At 44.6% G+C, this 14,619-nt stretch overlaps 2 protein-coding genes across 2 annotated transcripts; one reads left to right on the top strand and one right to left on the bottom strand.

Moving 5' to 3' along the window:
• Positions 1-129: 129 nt before the first annotated feature.
• Positions 130-5,488, bottom strand: SCAP (SREBP cleavage activating protein). Its single transcript, XM_066287180.1, has 11 exons — positions 5,322-5,488; positions 4,498-4,695; positions 4,057-4,287; positions 3,818-4,001; positions 3,621-3,766; positions 2,226-3,571; positions 1,914-2,173; positions 1,329-1,862; positions 1,062-1,283; positions 751-1,012; positions 130-690 (listed from the first exon to the last, which is right to left on the bottom strand). The coding sequence occupies exons 2-11, from the start codon at positions 4,653-4,655 to the stop codon at positions 305-307; spliced, it is 3,729 nt and encodes a 1,242-aa protein (XP_066143277.1). The 5' UTR covers positions 4,656-4,695; positions 5,322-5,488; the 3' UTR covers positions 130-304.
• Positions 5,489-6,363: 875 nt separating this feature from the next.
• On the top strand, positions 6,364-12,866 carry LOC136341853 (forkhead box protein L2-like). Its single transcript, XM_066287212.1, has 4 exons — positions 6,364-6,791; positions 8,826-8,925; positions 11,478-12,177; positions 12,236-12,866. Exons 1-4 carry the CDS (start codon positions 6,705-6,707, stop codon positions 12,381-12,383), a joined length of 1,035 nt encoding a protein of 344 aa, XP_066143309.1. The 5' UTR covers positions 6,364-6,704; the 3' UTR covers positions 12,384-12,866.
• The last annotated feature ends 1,753 nt before the right edge of the window (positions 12,867-14,619 follow it).

The raw sequence follows: 14,619 nt of genomic DNA, 5'->3' as shown, positions 1-14,619 counted from the left end.
CCAAAACATATGGCGAGTCGGCTATTTAAGCAATTCTGAAAATTATTGACATAATGGCGAACATTGTATACAACGCAAAACCGAAAATTTAAATACTCCAAATTATCTGGTTCTAATAAAACCAACCCCTTCAAAAATATTATAATTTAAAAATCTATCTGCTAAAAATACATTCATCAACAAAACATGATTAAAAACTAGTATTAAAACAATAAATTAAGTAGCCTTAGGCATCTTGTACCACCTTCTTTAGCCACTGGTCAGTACTCACACGAACTCGCTAGTTAAAAAATTAAATAAATACTTAGTCGAACTTATGCGTAATCAAGGGAAAGCGCACAATCCGCAACTGCTTCCCGTAATCGCACAACACGGCGTCTCTGAGCAAAATCAGTTGTTTAACAAAGACAAAGGGATCGCGCCCTAAACTGATAGTCCGTACGCACTCCCCGTGACGCACATCCCAAATAACCAACCCCCCGTTTCTGCCTGTAATCACCAAATGGGGCGCCAACATCAAGATGTGATTGGAGAACACCTGACCCACTAGGATGCTGTTTAGCAAATGGCCCTGAAATCGTTCCCACACACACAAACGCTCGTCTATCCCTAATGAAATTACGTAGCTAGCCGAGTACGTCAAAGAAGTGATGCAGCCGTCATGAGCTTGAATGCTATACATACAAGTTCCTGAGAAAGTTAGTTTTGAACAAACATTTCTATTCTTTGTAGAAAAAATGTATAGTTTACCAGACAAAAGGTCCCAAACGCATAACATGCCATCTTGAGAACCACTACCAGAAGTAGCAGGACACACTCTATCAATAAACAAACACGTGATCGGGCCGCAATGCCCGTGAAGTGTATAGAGCAAATCCCCAGTCTCCACCCTGTGAACCTTCAAAGTATGGTCCTGACTGCCTGTCACTATCCGTCCACCTTCACAATCCACACACGTGATTGGTTGTTGATGGGCTCTCACACTTATCATTTTAATACAGCGCAAGTCCTCCTGAATTACCTTCATTGCAGCTAATCTCCAGTTAAAGTCGAATACTAACCTGATGTGCATTAATTTCTCTCTCAGAAATAGACCCCATAGAGCCTGTGCGGATGTGCGTTCTCCGGTAGGCGCAGGTAAAATTCCAGTCCACCGGCCGTCCTTGCGTATATGTCTGAAGTTGCAGGAAGTCCAAGGACCCACATAGACGTGCAGCTACAACTCTTGACCCAATCAACTTGACATTGGTCACCCCCGAATCATTACCATCCTCGAACACACACTAGATTTTTTATTAATAGTTAAACCCAACAAACCGGGGATTTACCTTAAGTTTACAGCTGGTTGCCTCCCAAAACTCCAAACGCCCATCAGCGCACCCAACGATAACTAAGTTATCTACATAATCTATGCACCAAACAGAAGATAATTTCCCAGCTCCATTACTGTTCTTTCTGCTGTTGGTTTCGCACGTATACTTTTCATCTGAACTAATTCGTCTAGACCTAAACGAAGACCGCGCTCCATCGTCTCCATAATGAAACTTGTATGCTTTATAGAACTCATATTTTGCATTGAAACTGTCGTTATCCGCCGCTCTATGTTTCAAATTAGAAAAATCGCTACTGATGCGATTAACGAGGAGGGGAAATACCTCGTCTCTCGATGGAGGAGAGCCAGACTCATAATCTGAAAGATCGTCGTTATCTAAAGAAAACCCCGGGGATTCCGAGTCTGTGCCAAAGTGTCGTTTGCGATCAATGACCGCCACTAATTCACCGGTGCTGTTGTCCCAAATTTTCAGCTGACCACCCAAGCAAATGCTCGCCAGATGCACACCATCACTGGCGATACATTCCACCTAAAAAACGTGTTGGGAAAAATCCTTTATTTGGAATTTAAATTATTCAACCTCTTGAAGGTGACCCTCTAGAACTACAGGCACTGCTTCCAACATCACTTGCTCGGGCTCTGCAGCCTCCTCAGCTTTCTCTGGATACCAAGAAGCACGCCATTCCGCATAGTTGCGAGAGCAAACGCAACGATACAGCACAACAAAACCGTAAGTCATAACGATGACGCTTATAAAGATCAAAATTGATAGGAGCATGATTTCCATTGGGGATCGGGGATAAAGGGGTTGCTCCATTTGGTCTATGGAAGGAAAATCATCTGAAATATATAGGTTGTTGACAAAATAAAATATCAAAAAGAGGGGACTTGCCTCCATTAAAGTCAATGGGGTCCAGCGCCAAAGCCAGCGCCTGCCACTGCAACTTACTACCGTACTTCTCCTCGGGATTTCGTTGAGACACTGCCTGTTCAGGACTGATTACATGCGCCAGTTTAATGCTGGGCAATATTGCCAAGCTTTGTCCTCCTAATGAGACGTTGTAATTTCTCAAAATCCCTGACCAGTGACTGGCAGGCAGCCTCAACCAAGGAGCATACTCGCAAGGTTTCAATTTCACCACATCGTCTGAATGATTGGGCTTAATTCCCACATCCAAAGGGTTATACGTGACGTAGTTTACAGAGGAGGGTTTCGTGAGGTTGGTCTTTGGAGAGGGAAAGAAGTTCAGGTTGAGGTAATTCCTGGGTAGTTGTTGCTTGCTCTTAGTCTGATTGGAGTTATTCTGATCATTTACTGAGGTAAGCAGATTGATTATGTCACTGTTATAAACGATCATGCAAATCCAAATAACCATCAAAATCATGAAAGAGCGTTGAAAGAACCTTGTGCGCGCCCACACATTAACGACCATCAACCGCTTAGGAATTTTTTTCTCTTGGCCGTTACTGCCGTGTTTCTGCCCTGTTGCTACCACAATATTTGCAGGGAAGCTCAGCCTGGGGTGCGACCTTGAACGGCTCATACCTCTACTCGTGTTTTCCATTAAAGGTTGATACAGGGCGTTTCTAAAACTCTGACTGCTTTTCTCTAGAGTGGTGCTAGCGCGATTTAAATCCACCCCCAAGATGGTGGAAAAGAAAAGAATTTGCAGGAATAGCCCAGATAGTATGCTGACTAATGCAAACACACAAAACTCCTGAATAACCGGGACAAAAGTGAATAATCCGAAAGTGAATACCGTAATTTCTATTAAGAGGTTTTTAGTAGCGCTCCATCCTTCTTTGCTAAGGCCTTGGGCTAGTCGAATTTTCGCGTCCAAATGTTGAGGCGTCATTAGAACGCTTTTGGTCAAGACCAACACGTTTTCGAGACCGAAAAGAATGGCTAAATAGGGAAAAATCCATTTGCCTTTTTGAGTGTTCACCGTCAACCCGAACATCAAGGAAATGCCCATTGTCATTAGCAGACTGCACAAAACTGTAATTGTAGCTGCAAAAGACATTCCAGCTTTTGATTTAATTTCGTCCACTTTCCGGACGTAAAAATAATAGTAGAGAAACAGGGCTAGGAAGGCGCATACCACTGGAAATAGCTCATAATAATCAATTTCTTCTGGGTAATTTATGATTAAAGTGTCATTGCTTAAAGTGGAAAAAGTTTTGTCTTGGTGTAGGGGATAAAGAAAGGATAGTTTGTCATGGAGTCCAGCAATGAACCTGAAGTGTTACATCATTAAAATTATGCCTTAAAACAGTCTCCACTCACCTCTTATCAAATTCCTTATAAAATAGGGTGACAGCAAATTGTATAATTCTCTGCCTATGTCTCAGGGGATACCTCTTGATCCCTGTGTCTCTCATATGCATTCCAAACAAAATCTCAGCCATTGACATTTTGCCCTTATGGTACCTCTGCAATTATTGCTAGAAGTGTGAATCTACCACGACTAACTGAAGACATACATGCTGATTAAAAATGGTGGTCAAGATGGTACTGTCTTGGCTGAACTCATTAACATCTTGATGCCAAAAATTGGCAGGTGAAAGGACCAAACAGCTGTATTGCGGCATAATGGGAGAACTTTCTACCATCTTGCTTTGAGCCACTGCCTCAACATGTAGACATACATGACCCAGAGTTTTGAGGCTAAAAGGAATTAACAGTGAATAAATTCATGTTATTATATTAGTGAAGAGTATACCTATTCTTGTCCTGATAGTTCCTAACAATATCTAAGAGCTTAAATGACTCATAAAGGGGGGCCCTGAAGCCATCCCCTAGGTTAAGATCAGGTTCCCAGGGTAGAACTGCTACTTTTAAGACCACTTGTTGAATGTAGCAGAAAGGAACGTGGTCCTGGGTCACATTGCCTGTGGCAACCCATTCCTCCTTAGGGGCAGTAAGTGGTAAAGGAATATGTGCCAGAGGTAGACTAAAAAAATAAGGTAGTTTTGGTAGTAAAAAACCAACCTAAAGCATGTTTCTAGAAATCAATTTTGCATATTCCACAATAAAAACAATTACTGCACTTTCAAATCCAACAGCCTTGATGGTCATTACATAAACTTAACTCGTTTTAACAATAATGAGTCACACAAGCACTTCAAGTAATTCTAACAACTGCTTCAATCCACATACTTACCAACAACCAATAATAACTGAGACAGCAAAAAATAGAACCAAAGTGGGATAGCTGCTACACAACAGACCAATGCTATAAAACAAAGTGGCCACCTTTTCCGGGATTGTAGATCTGTTGCACGAGCCCCTATTGAGGGGCCGTTCACCTCTCAAGCTCATGTTACATTAGGCATGGCACACTTCATTTTCTGAGAAAGCACTAAAAGGAACACGAGAATTACATATAAATAATGAAAAATGGGTGCAGACTTATGACAGTGCATAAAAGTTGTACTGCCTAACCTGTTGGAATTCCACAGAAAATGCCTATTTACATTATCTAATCATAAAATGATACCAAGTAATTTATATATTAACTTAAACCACATGGAAAGTTAAGTTTGAGATCAAGTAGTCAGGATGTTCTCTTAAGCTGCTATCATCATATGGTCAAGGTCAAACCCTATTTATTATCAATTATCTAATTACTATAGAATGACAATAATAATAGCCTTAATAAGAACTAGTTTTTGCACATATTATTTCAGTCTCTTTGAGGTGCGCTTTTCCTTATATAAAATGCGTTTACCTTGAAAGTTTAAGATAGGTAATATAATCTTATGAAGCCTATGACAACACTTTCATGAAGCCACCATGTGTACCCAATCGAAGTTGGACTTTCTCAGATTTATTGTTATTTTGATAAGTTTATTACTAGTAAGTCCAAACCATCTCTATAAAAAATCTCATAAAAATAAAACGAAGATTTGTATACGAGTCTCCATGACCTAACCTAACTGTGACGGAGAGTGATGTAAGATTGGCCGCAAATCTGCGAATACTTACATGCGTGAGGTGACAATGTGGCGGAAGGAATGCTGAACTCTTGATAAGACTTATTTTAACTTTCAGACAGTTACACGCAGGTTTTGAGCATTTTCTCGATTGATAAACAGTTCAAATCAACAAACATTTTCTGCTGGTTATTGTATAAAGAAAATACTAACGTCAGAAGTCCAAGTGTCAAGTGCGTCAGTTTTGAGAGATGACGCATTCATGCGACATTGCCCGATTGGCACATTTTTCTTTGACCTGTTTTCTATTGCAGCACCGTTTCGGTTTCAGAATTTTAACAATACAACTAAAAGAACACGTATTTCAGTAAATGGGACAATGCCCTTAGGTAATTTGTTTACTAAGTCCTCCTTTTTCAATAGGATTCGAATGCTAAGGATTTTTTATTGAATAAATATAATCAGAAAGATCTGACAATGGCGCTGCGATTTTCAACTTCTTCGATGTAGTATTTGTAATGTTTTCCATTACTCGCGTCGGAAGGGTGCCGTAAGATGGCGCCTCTGATAATTGACAAAAACCAAAGGCGACGCAATAAGAAATTAAAAGGGCAAAATAAAAAATAAAAAATACTGGTAGCGAAATTTCACGGTAATAATTAAAGTTTTAAGTTCGAATTACTAAAGGTTTCTACCAAAACATTTTTTTAATGTTTATTAAATTCATCATGTATTATTCACATGAAGCAACGACAGGCTCCACCTTTGGAAGGTGTTTATGGAAGGGCGGCTGCTCATGCGTGCCGAATAACAACGACCTAAATTCCCTCAGCTTCCTTGCAAAATACTTTTGATCGTAATGAGTGAATTTATTTTAATTTTAATGAACTGAATTATTACTGAATGCATTTCACTTGAATTTTGGATGTGTGAAGATCCCCCACATCTCCCCTCCCGCGGCCTTCTAAAACATGGAGACTGATTGTGTTCTGCCTGCCGTGATAGTATCGAAGTAAATGAGAGGTGGAGCTAAACAAGCGATAAGAGGCGGAGTCTCTAACCCCCCAAGTCCCCAAGCCACCGCTGATGCGTCCACGAGCAGTCACGTGGCGTAAAGCTCATTAGCATATCGCCTTAAGTGCTAAACAGAGCGTCGATGATTTAACTTGGCCGTGGTGGTTCTACGAGCAGTTTTTTGTCGAAAAAAAAAAAAAATTGGCCCGACGCGGTGTTTAGACTTTGCTAGGCCCAGTATGTAAACAGCGTTGACAGATTACCGGTATATTTTATAAATAATACACTTGATGAGCGCATAATCGGCGCTGCTCGTGCCCGTTGTTTATTTTGGATTGACAATCGTAAATCGAGGGTTTATGGTGAATGTTGTTGTGTTTGTTTATTAATAGTTGCAAAAGTGGATTACCAACGGGGCAAGATGAACGAGGTGCATCTCCCAGAAGCGCTCAATTTCGCCGAGCGGCCGGGGGACAACAACAATATCCATCCCCACATTTTGTCCACGGTAAGTTGCTCACTGCGCTCAAAATGGTCAAATAGAATCAAAAGTACCAACGGAAATGTGACCGACTCAAATCGTCTGAAAAGGGAGCCAAAAACCTCGAGCATTGCGACGAAGAACGGAGGCGAATTGACGACGGAATGACCGGAGGGCCACTAAAGGCGATTTTGACATTAAAAATAACTGCGATCTTTCTTATTTACCTGCAGTCTTCATTGTCTAGAACTATACACCTCACTATGAGAAAACACGGAATTTTCTACGGGGTTTCCCAGTTTTTTTCCGAAAGACTGAACCTGACACTCACGTCAACGCACCATCAGCCATTGTCCTTTTACAACAAAAGAACGCCGCGCTGTTGCCATTTTCGGCGTTCCCGCTCGTCATTAATTTCCAAGTTGCAGGACAATTGGGCTATTGCACGGTCGTTCAAACGTCCCATTTCGATCTCACCGTTAATGAGTTTTCAAAGGGCGGAAAGAGGTTCGGAACCTTTTCGTCACAAACCATACATTTTCCCGCATCTGCAGAGGTGTAATTTGCGACTTTTCCTAATCGGTACCTAGATACTGTTCGTCTATAAAGAAACGCTGACGCAGATGTACGTGTCGTTCAAGAGACGGGTTAATTGGGGCAGGGTGTTGCAATTTCGTTAAAAAAAAAATGTCGAAACCAGTTCATGAGAATGGTCACGATCGCCACGGCGTGGAGTTCTGCGTGCAAACTTAAATCGAGCCCCGAATACCTCGACTTCTGGATGGCTGAGTCACCACCGATGTCCGGAGGACAGACAGAAGTGCCCACGTGAAGGGACATCAAAACTCTTCGTATCGGATATTTCCGTGTTTAATTTCCGACTTGACAGATTTTTAAATTTATTGCTTCCGATCTGCCGCGTTTGTCAGCTTGTTCGATAAACGATCGATTCAAGCATTATTTATTGCGCAAGGTATCGAATATCCAGGCCCGGACCGTGGCGGCTCCACGTCACGTTTAATGTGCTGACTTGGACAGAAAAATAAATTATCACGGTCATGTTGAATATCGAATTTTATTGATACTATTTGCAAAGAAAATGGCCCGATTAATGCCGATTTCCAGGAGCGATTACGCTTTGGCGTCGCGCGGGGGGCGTGGGGAAAGGACGAAGGGAGGGAGTGTGCGGTGGAGAACCGGAGGCACTAAAACTGCACATTTGCCTCCACCTCTTTTAGCCCGAGCCGCGAGGTCTTCCAAACGCCCAGCATCGCCTTGGCAGCAGCACTACTCATTTTTCGTGTATTTAATTTAAAATTGTAAATATTTAGAACAGCGAAAGCAAACAACGCGCCCATCCGCGCGCTTTATTGGAAATTAATTATCGATAAGTTTTTAAAACATTATAATGTTTGTTGTTTGCTTTAATTAGTAAACAAAACGCCCCATATTAGTAAACAGCCAAGATGAACGGCGATCACCGGCTTTCGCAGAACTCCCGAACGATGCAGGAATTGCAGTTTATCTGGGAACAAGCACGCGTATCAATTGAAAAAAGTCAACCGCTATATTTATGAAATGATGACAAAAGACCCATAAGGCGAAAGGTTGCTGACCGCCATTTGCATGGTCTAAGCGCTTTTCAATAAAATCTTGTAAACTAAGTGAATTTTTAGATTGACCTCCCGGGCGACCGACACCCGTCATACGTCGAGAAATGTAGCGGCGTTGAAATTAAGCGCGTTGCCCAAGCGAGTTTTGCCCTTTTACGCGCAAAAACCGGGAGCGACGGCTCCGAGGTAAACCTAGCCAGCGGAAGATGCCATTACCGAAAATCGGTGCGCGTTCGGTTGCGTACGCCCCCTCCCCCGATTAAAGTTGAAAGCGCATGTGAGGATGGATCCGCGCATGTTACGTCATTATATGACACGTGAACATTCAAGGGAACTCGCAACGAACAAGTGTGGCCCCAAAAAGGCCCTTTCTGGCTCACGACGACGCACCCTGTAGCTGCATATTTCACACTGCAATACTTTATCAAGTGCTCATAATTTGTTTCAGGACTTGTTAAACACGGACCTACACAAAATCAAATCCGAGCCAGATGTTGGAAACTATCCATTGCCCTCACTTTCGTCTACATTGTCGTTACACCCACATGGTAAGTACGACCTCAAAGATTTATCGCTGATTGTGCCTTAATATTTGGCATTCGAGCGTAACGGTCAATAAATTTAATTCGGAGCTGTGTTTAGACGTCTCTTTCAGTTGCGAAAATCTATGTTGATCCATTTCAATGCACTCGCACGCCCCCGGAGGCTCGATGGTAAAAAAAAATAATGCGAGTTGGGGCGATAACATCGCCCTGCGATCAGTTACCATCGCCCCATTTTCACCTTGAGGGCGACTTTTTCCCTTCCTGTCTAATTAGCCGTGTTAAATTGCCTGATTCGCAAGTGGCGTCAGGTTACCTGACATTAGCCCGAAGCCTTGCTGGAGTCGTTAATGCTTCACCAGCCCGCCCGAAGGCTGCGGAGGGATACTCCGCACAATAATCCTTCTGCGTGTGTGCCCGAAGGGCGGAAAAATCGTTTCCATGTTTAATTCGATGGGTAAATTTTTAGCTCAAATTGGAACTCATTCGATTCGTAAACAGTTTATGGCGCCTCATCGCAAGTCGCTGATATCGGCTTATCTGTGTTTTTGTTTTCGAGTCCTTAATTTTAAAATTAGATTTGGCAATATAAACCGAATTTCGCGTCATTAACGGAAAGAAATTAATTGTCACACGAATGTGAGCAGTTCATTAGATAACCCCCTCGAATGCGGAAGAACGGTGGGCAGCAAGGCAGTTGGGCACTTCCCACCGGTTCTCTCTCGTTAACTCGGCGGGCCGAGGCCGCACATGACCCCGCAGGTAGGTTAGTTCAGGTTATCTAACGATTGCGTTCGCTATTTTGTCAAGAAGTCAGTGTCGGCTGCAAAGTCCTCCCCGAATGCGAATCAAGGGTCCGATCTCCTGAGACCGGCAGTTGTTGGGGACGATAGAACGTCCCTGGGCTTCTGTTCTGGCTTTCTTGTCCTCTCGAGCGTCCACGACCGATCTGAGGCAGAGGCCGAAAAACGCCCGTTGGAGTCAGTTTTGTCCTCGTTTGGTTCCATTTATTGCATGTAATTTCCCATCCTTTATCGCTCTCTCCTTCGAAACAGAGGTCGAACTTTACAAGTGTTATCGTCGGGGGCGCAGGTCACCGGGACAAACAATCTGAATCTGAAGTATGCGTGACGTAAATAGTCCGCCATTTTTTTTTTTTAATTCTCCAATAATTAAAACTCTCTTGCGGAGAATTCCCGCTCACCGATCCAACCTTTGAACTGCCACACGAAGAGTTTTCGAGATATCGAAAAGAAAAATGGCACCTCATGTACGTTTGACCTCAATGTGCGCTTCAATTTATTTTGTTTACGGTAAATTTGAGATGTTGACGTAAACAACGACGTGCGAGAGTAAACAAGTGATTTGCTGAATGATGATGAGGGGATTATGTATTTATTTATTTTTGCTTATTAAAAAAAAAATGGTACAACGCATCCATGTCCGAGTTCTGACCTTTCTGAGCGGGCGCAAAAAAACCTCGCCGTGAGTTCGTGGCGCCGGAAACGTAGGGCGGTGATTAGGTCGTGCGTCCCGTGGCGTCCGCAACGACTTACGAACTTATCTAGCACGTTCGACACCGACTCCTTTCGTGATTACCCTTTATCGTAAATTTACACGTGTATGGCTGCGCCACGGCGTTAACGCGGCTCTCAAAAAACCAAAATAGCATTTCGAGTCTTAAAAGAGTTGTAAATCGTCTGAGTGGTAACAGTTCACGCCGCGAGTCATTAAGGGTAAAAGTGACTGAAAATAAAATGCTCTTGTCACGCACTTAATTCAGTTTTCCGCTCTTAAAACCTGCGTTTATAAATACTTCGCCACATCAAACGGTTAGTCCCCGATATTTTGCAAATATCTTTCAAAACATCAAATGAAACCCAACAAATCAGACTTCTCTTAATGGGATTCGCGTGTTTCGAGTGGTTTATTGGGTACAAATGATTTTAAATCACCTTAGATGATGAGGAATTTGTAGAATTGCAGATGCGCATCGCGATACGCGCCGCAATTACTTTTATCATCGGCGGTAATTGCGCTCGCATTTTCAACATTCGCGCCTTGAAAAGGTCCAACACCGAAACAAAAAAAAACGGGGCGAAACAGACCCACATTCGCCCCCCCTAGACCTCCGAGGTAGACCTACCCGATCTGACCTGTCAACTCTTTCAAGTGCGATTGCGCAGGTGCTGCCATTCAGGTGTTTTCCTTGCAACACTGGCTGCGTTTGCATAGTTAACGTCAATCCAAATGTCGCACCTCGTTTTTCAATCGGAAAGTCCTCCTCGACTCTCCATGGAGATTTCTTTCCATGGCGTGGGTCTATAACCACCCACGTGCAGGCTTCTAGAAACGTGCCCGCCGTGGGCCGTTAAGGGTCAGTTTACATCCAATATTCGGGGGCCCCTTTCCGCTAAATTACCACGTTTAGCTAATACGTTGCCGTTCCCGCAAACAATGTGGTCTTTATGGGTTCCAATTTTAGTAACCGGCATAAAATTTCGTTCCACCACGCAGTGGTATTATTAGTCTTAAGTTCGATTGCAACTTTATTGCAGGTCTGCCCCCTTCCCCGAGCAGTTACAGCCTCAGCGCGCAGGCGAGCGTCCTGAGCAGCCACAGCAACGTCTCACATTCCTCCCCGGCCACCCCCGAAGAAATAGCGCGAGCCCCCAGCGCCAGCTCGAACCACTCGCCCCAGCCTCAGCCCTCGTCCTCGACGACTCCCACGAACGGGGGCGCGACCTCGCTCAGCAAGCCTCCTTACTCGTACGTGGCCCTCATCGCCATGGCCATTCAGGCCTCGCCGCTGAAGCGAGCGACCCTGTCTGAGATTTACGCTTATATCACCTCGAAGTTTCCCTTTTTCGAGAGGAACAACAAGAAGGGGTGGCAGAACTCGATTCGGCACAACCTCAGCTTGAACGAGTGCTTCGTGAAGGTGCCAAGGGAGGGCGGCGGCGAGAGGAAGGGCAACTACTGGACCTTGGACCCCCAGTACGAGGACATGTTCGAGAACGGGAACTACAGGAGGAGGAGGAGGATGAAGAGGCCCTACAGGTCGGCGCAGGCCTACCCTAAAGCTTTCTTCGGCGATCCGCTCACGCAGCACGGAATAACGTCCCTGCCCAGGAACATTTTTACTACTCCCACGGGGTACCCCCCCACGGCCTACTCCAGGTACGAGCCCACGTGGATGGCCCCCACGCAGCTCGCCTCTTACAGCACTTGCAGCTCTGCGGGGTATCCCCAGCAAGGGTAAGGCCGCGGGGCGGCAGTTCGGGCCGTTCGAATAATTTCAATTGGCTATAATCAGGTATCCCCCCCCGGCGCCGTTCAGCCCCTGCAGCGTGCGACAAGAGGCCCCCAGGTACCCGCCCTACTGGCCCCCTACAGATAGCGAGTACTCTCCTGGGCCCCACAATTCTCCGTCTACGGATCCACAGCTGCTGCTGCAATGGTGACTGTGGTGATTTTCCAACCGAGAGCGATGAGTCGACGAGGCTCGAGCCGCTCTCTGGTAGATCGCGTCTATGTGGTACTCAGTACAAGGTAAGCTAAGTTCGTTGTGAGCGCTGTTTGTCTTCGGTATTTTCCTGACCGTCCACAGTTTATTTCTATTGTCGTCCGTATTGGCGCAATTTGTCCGGGAGTTTTTCATTAATATGAGTTTTTTGATGTCACTGAACTGTAACGTAACATGAGCAGGCCTCACGAGCTGCATTCGAGGAAACCAGATGATATTTTTACACTGGAAGCCATCAGGTGGGCAAAGTTGCGCTTCGCGTTACCTTCAATTTTGTTTATATTCCGTCCTTATTCTATACTTCATAGGGAAATGCGCGTTCATAGGATCGGCCAATTAAAATGTGTTTCTTGTTTTAATTTTACTATTTTTATTTATATTTGTAATTGTAAATTTATTAGAATAAATGGCTTAAACCTTAGGCAGTGCTTTCTTTCGGGGATTTATCGATCCGGGATTAGGACATCCCCGGACGAAAATAGAGCGATAAATAACGCCGCCGAAGCTGGATTCCACCTGAAGCTCCATTAATCCGTCCTTTATGTCAGATGTTTATTTTAAGCTGTCCTCCACCATGAGTGGATGCATTCATGATCCCCCCGTGGTACCGGTCTCCGATGGTCATTCGGCTTGAAAACAGTGATGGCGGTTATTTTTAAATTCAGGATCCCGTGCGAGCCAACAAATCGTCGAATTGACGCTTTACTTAAGATTTACATTAGCGTAAATTTTTGTATCAAAGTGGAGATTCTTTTAAGCCCCGACAGGAAGTTGTCTTAAAGTGTCGCGGCGCGGGTGTGGATGGAAGATATAAGGCCAACAGCTGAGCCTAGATTCCCGACGGGTCCTGCCGCATATCAAGAGCGTTCCACTCATCCAGGACATATTTTACATCCGAACGCGGGTTGTCACCACGTAGGAAAAAATATTTTTAGAGGCCGCTTCGGCTCGGATTATAGGGCAAGAGTATTGTGAGCGATTCGTCACAACAAGGGCCGGATACACAAATAACTTCCACCCCAGTTTAACACTCGGGCGGTCCCTTTGGGGCATTAACGACTGAACGCCCCATATTTACTAAACAAGATATTTGTTTTAAACATATGGAAGATTTAAATCCAGATTCGTGCCCGACATTAATCACGTCGCTGAAGGAATGTCGGGCCTCCGGACGCGTCGCGTCATCGCAGAGGGCGAACCTTCACGACCTCGACTCTCCTCTGCGAGGCGAACTGCGGGAGTTTCCACCCGAAGCAAAAAAACAACTGTCGCAATCCGGCAAGGTGGCACGCCCTCTAGCCGCCATTGTCCCTAATCTGGGACCTCGATAGTTTTCAAACAAAAGAAAGTCGCATTGTTGCCATTTTTTTGGGGCCGGTTGGCGCCCGGCCGCGTTTGCCTCGAAATTTTTTGTGAAACGTGTCAATCGGCCGATTATTGGGTTCGCGAGGACTTTCCGGCCAGGAATTAGGTCTGGTCGTTACTGGTATGGCATCGTGAAGCAATAATTCGTATTACAATAACCGTCTTGTCCTAGATAAACCGTCTTCCCAAGCACATATTATTTCGGTGACACTATTTTAAACTGCTGATACATCAATTTTTAATGTTTAATTTATGCTTGTGATAATGTGACCCCGAATTATGTAACGTGTCAGGATATATTTAGCTTTGGGTCATGTACTATACGTGTGTGAGAACCGCTCTTCGAGGTCTAAAGATATTTAATAACAAACGGCACATTTCTAAACCGAAAATGCCACCCCCTGATCAATACTCTCGGAAAGACTCCGGTGTGCGGAGTTCGCCATTGGCCCGAATTGACGCCCCCTTTCTCGTTGCGCATGCAGGGGGTGAAGCTGACGGTAATTATGGCCGGGGTTGCTATAACGGCGGATGTTGTAACCCCCAGAACCAGCTCCTGCTTGCGGGGGGAGGCTCTGACAATCCGTTGACTGCTGTTCGAGTCACTTCAGGAAAAGAAATCATGGGTGCTCCGGAGGTGGAACCCTCGAGAAGGTGCAATTAGACGGCTTAAAGCAGCACTATTCATCAACCACGTCACTTTGTCACTGCTTCAAATTGACGTTAAAGCCTCAAGAGTCCGATCACACGACTACTCGATTTTTTTCTTCAGCCGACCAATCAGAATCCCGTCGCATGGGCGACTCGTC

The sequence above is a fragment of the Euwallacea fornicatus genome, chromosome 11, assembly GCF_040115645.1.
Source record: "Euwallacea fornicatus isolate EFF26 chromosome 11, ASM4011564v1, whole genome shotgun sequence".
NCBI lineage: Eukaryota > Metazoa > Arthropoda > Insecta > Coleoptera > Curculionidae > Euwallacea > Euwallacea fornicatus.
Note: the sequence above shows the minus strand (reverse complement) of the source record. Positions and strands in the feature narration are given on the sequence as shown.

Excerpts from the sequence above, each read along its gene's own strand:
- SCAP (XM_066287180.1), bottom strand. The coding sequence starts at position 4,655 with ATGAGCTTGAGAGGTGAACGGCCCCTCAATAGGGGCTCGTGCAACAGA. Across the intron at positions 4,002-4,056 it reads AACTATCAGGACAAGAATAG|CCTCAAAACTCTGGGTCATG; the intron begins GTATACTCTTCA and ends AATTCCTTTTAG. Across the intron at positions 3,572-3,620 it reads TATAAGGAATTTGATAAGAG|GTTCATTGCTGGACTCCATG; the intron begins GTGAGTGGAGAC and ends GTAACACTTCAG.
- LOC136341853 (XM_066287212.1), top strand. The coding sequence starts at position 6,705 with ATGAACGAGGTGCATCTCCCAGAAGCGCTCAATTTCGCCGAGCGGCCG. Across the intron at positions 6,792-8,825 it reads ATCCCCACATTTTGTCCACG|GACTTGTTAAACACGGACCT; the intron begins GTAAGTTGCTCA and ends AATTTGTTTCAG. Across the intron at positions 12,178-12,235 it reads GCGGGGTATCCCCAGCAAGG|GTATCCCCCCCCGGCGCCGT; the intron begins GTAAGGCCGCGG and ends GGCTATAATCAG.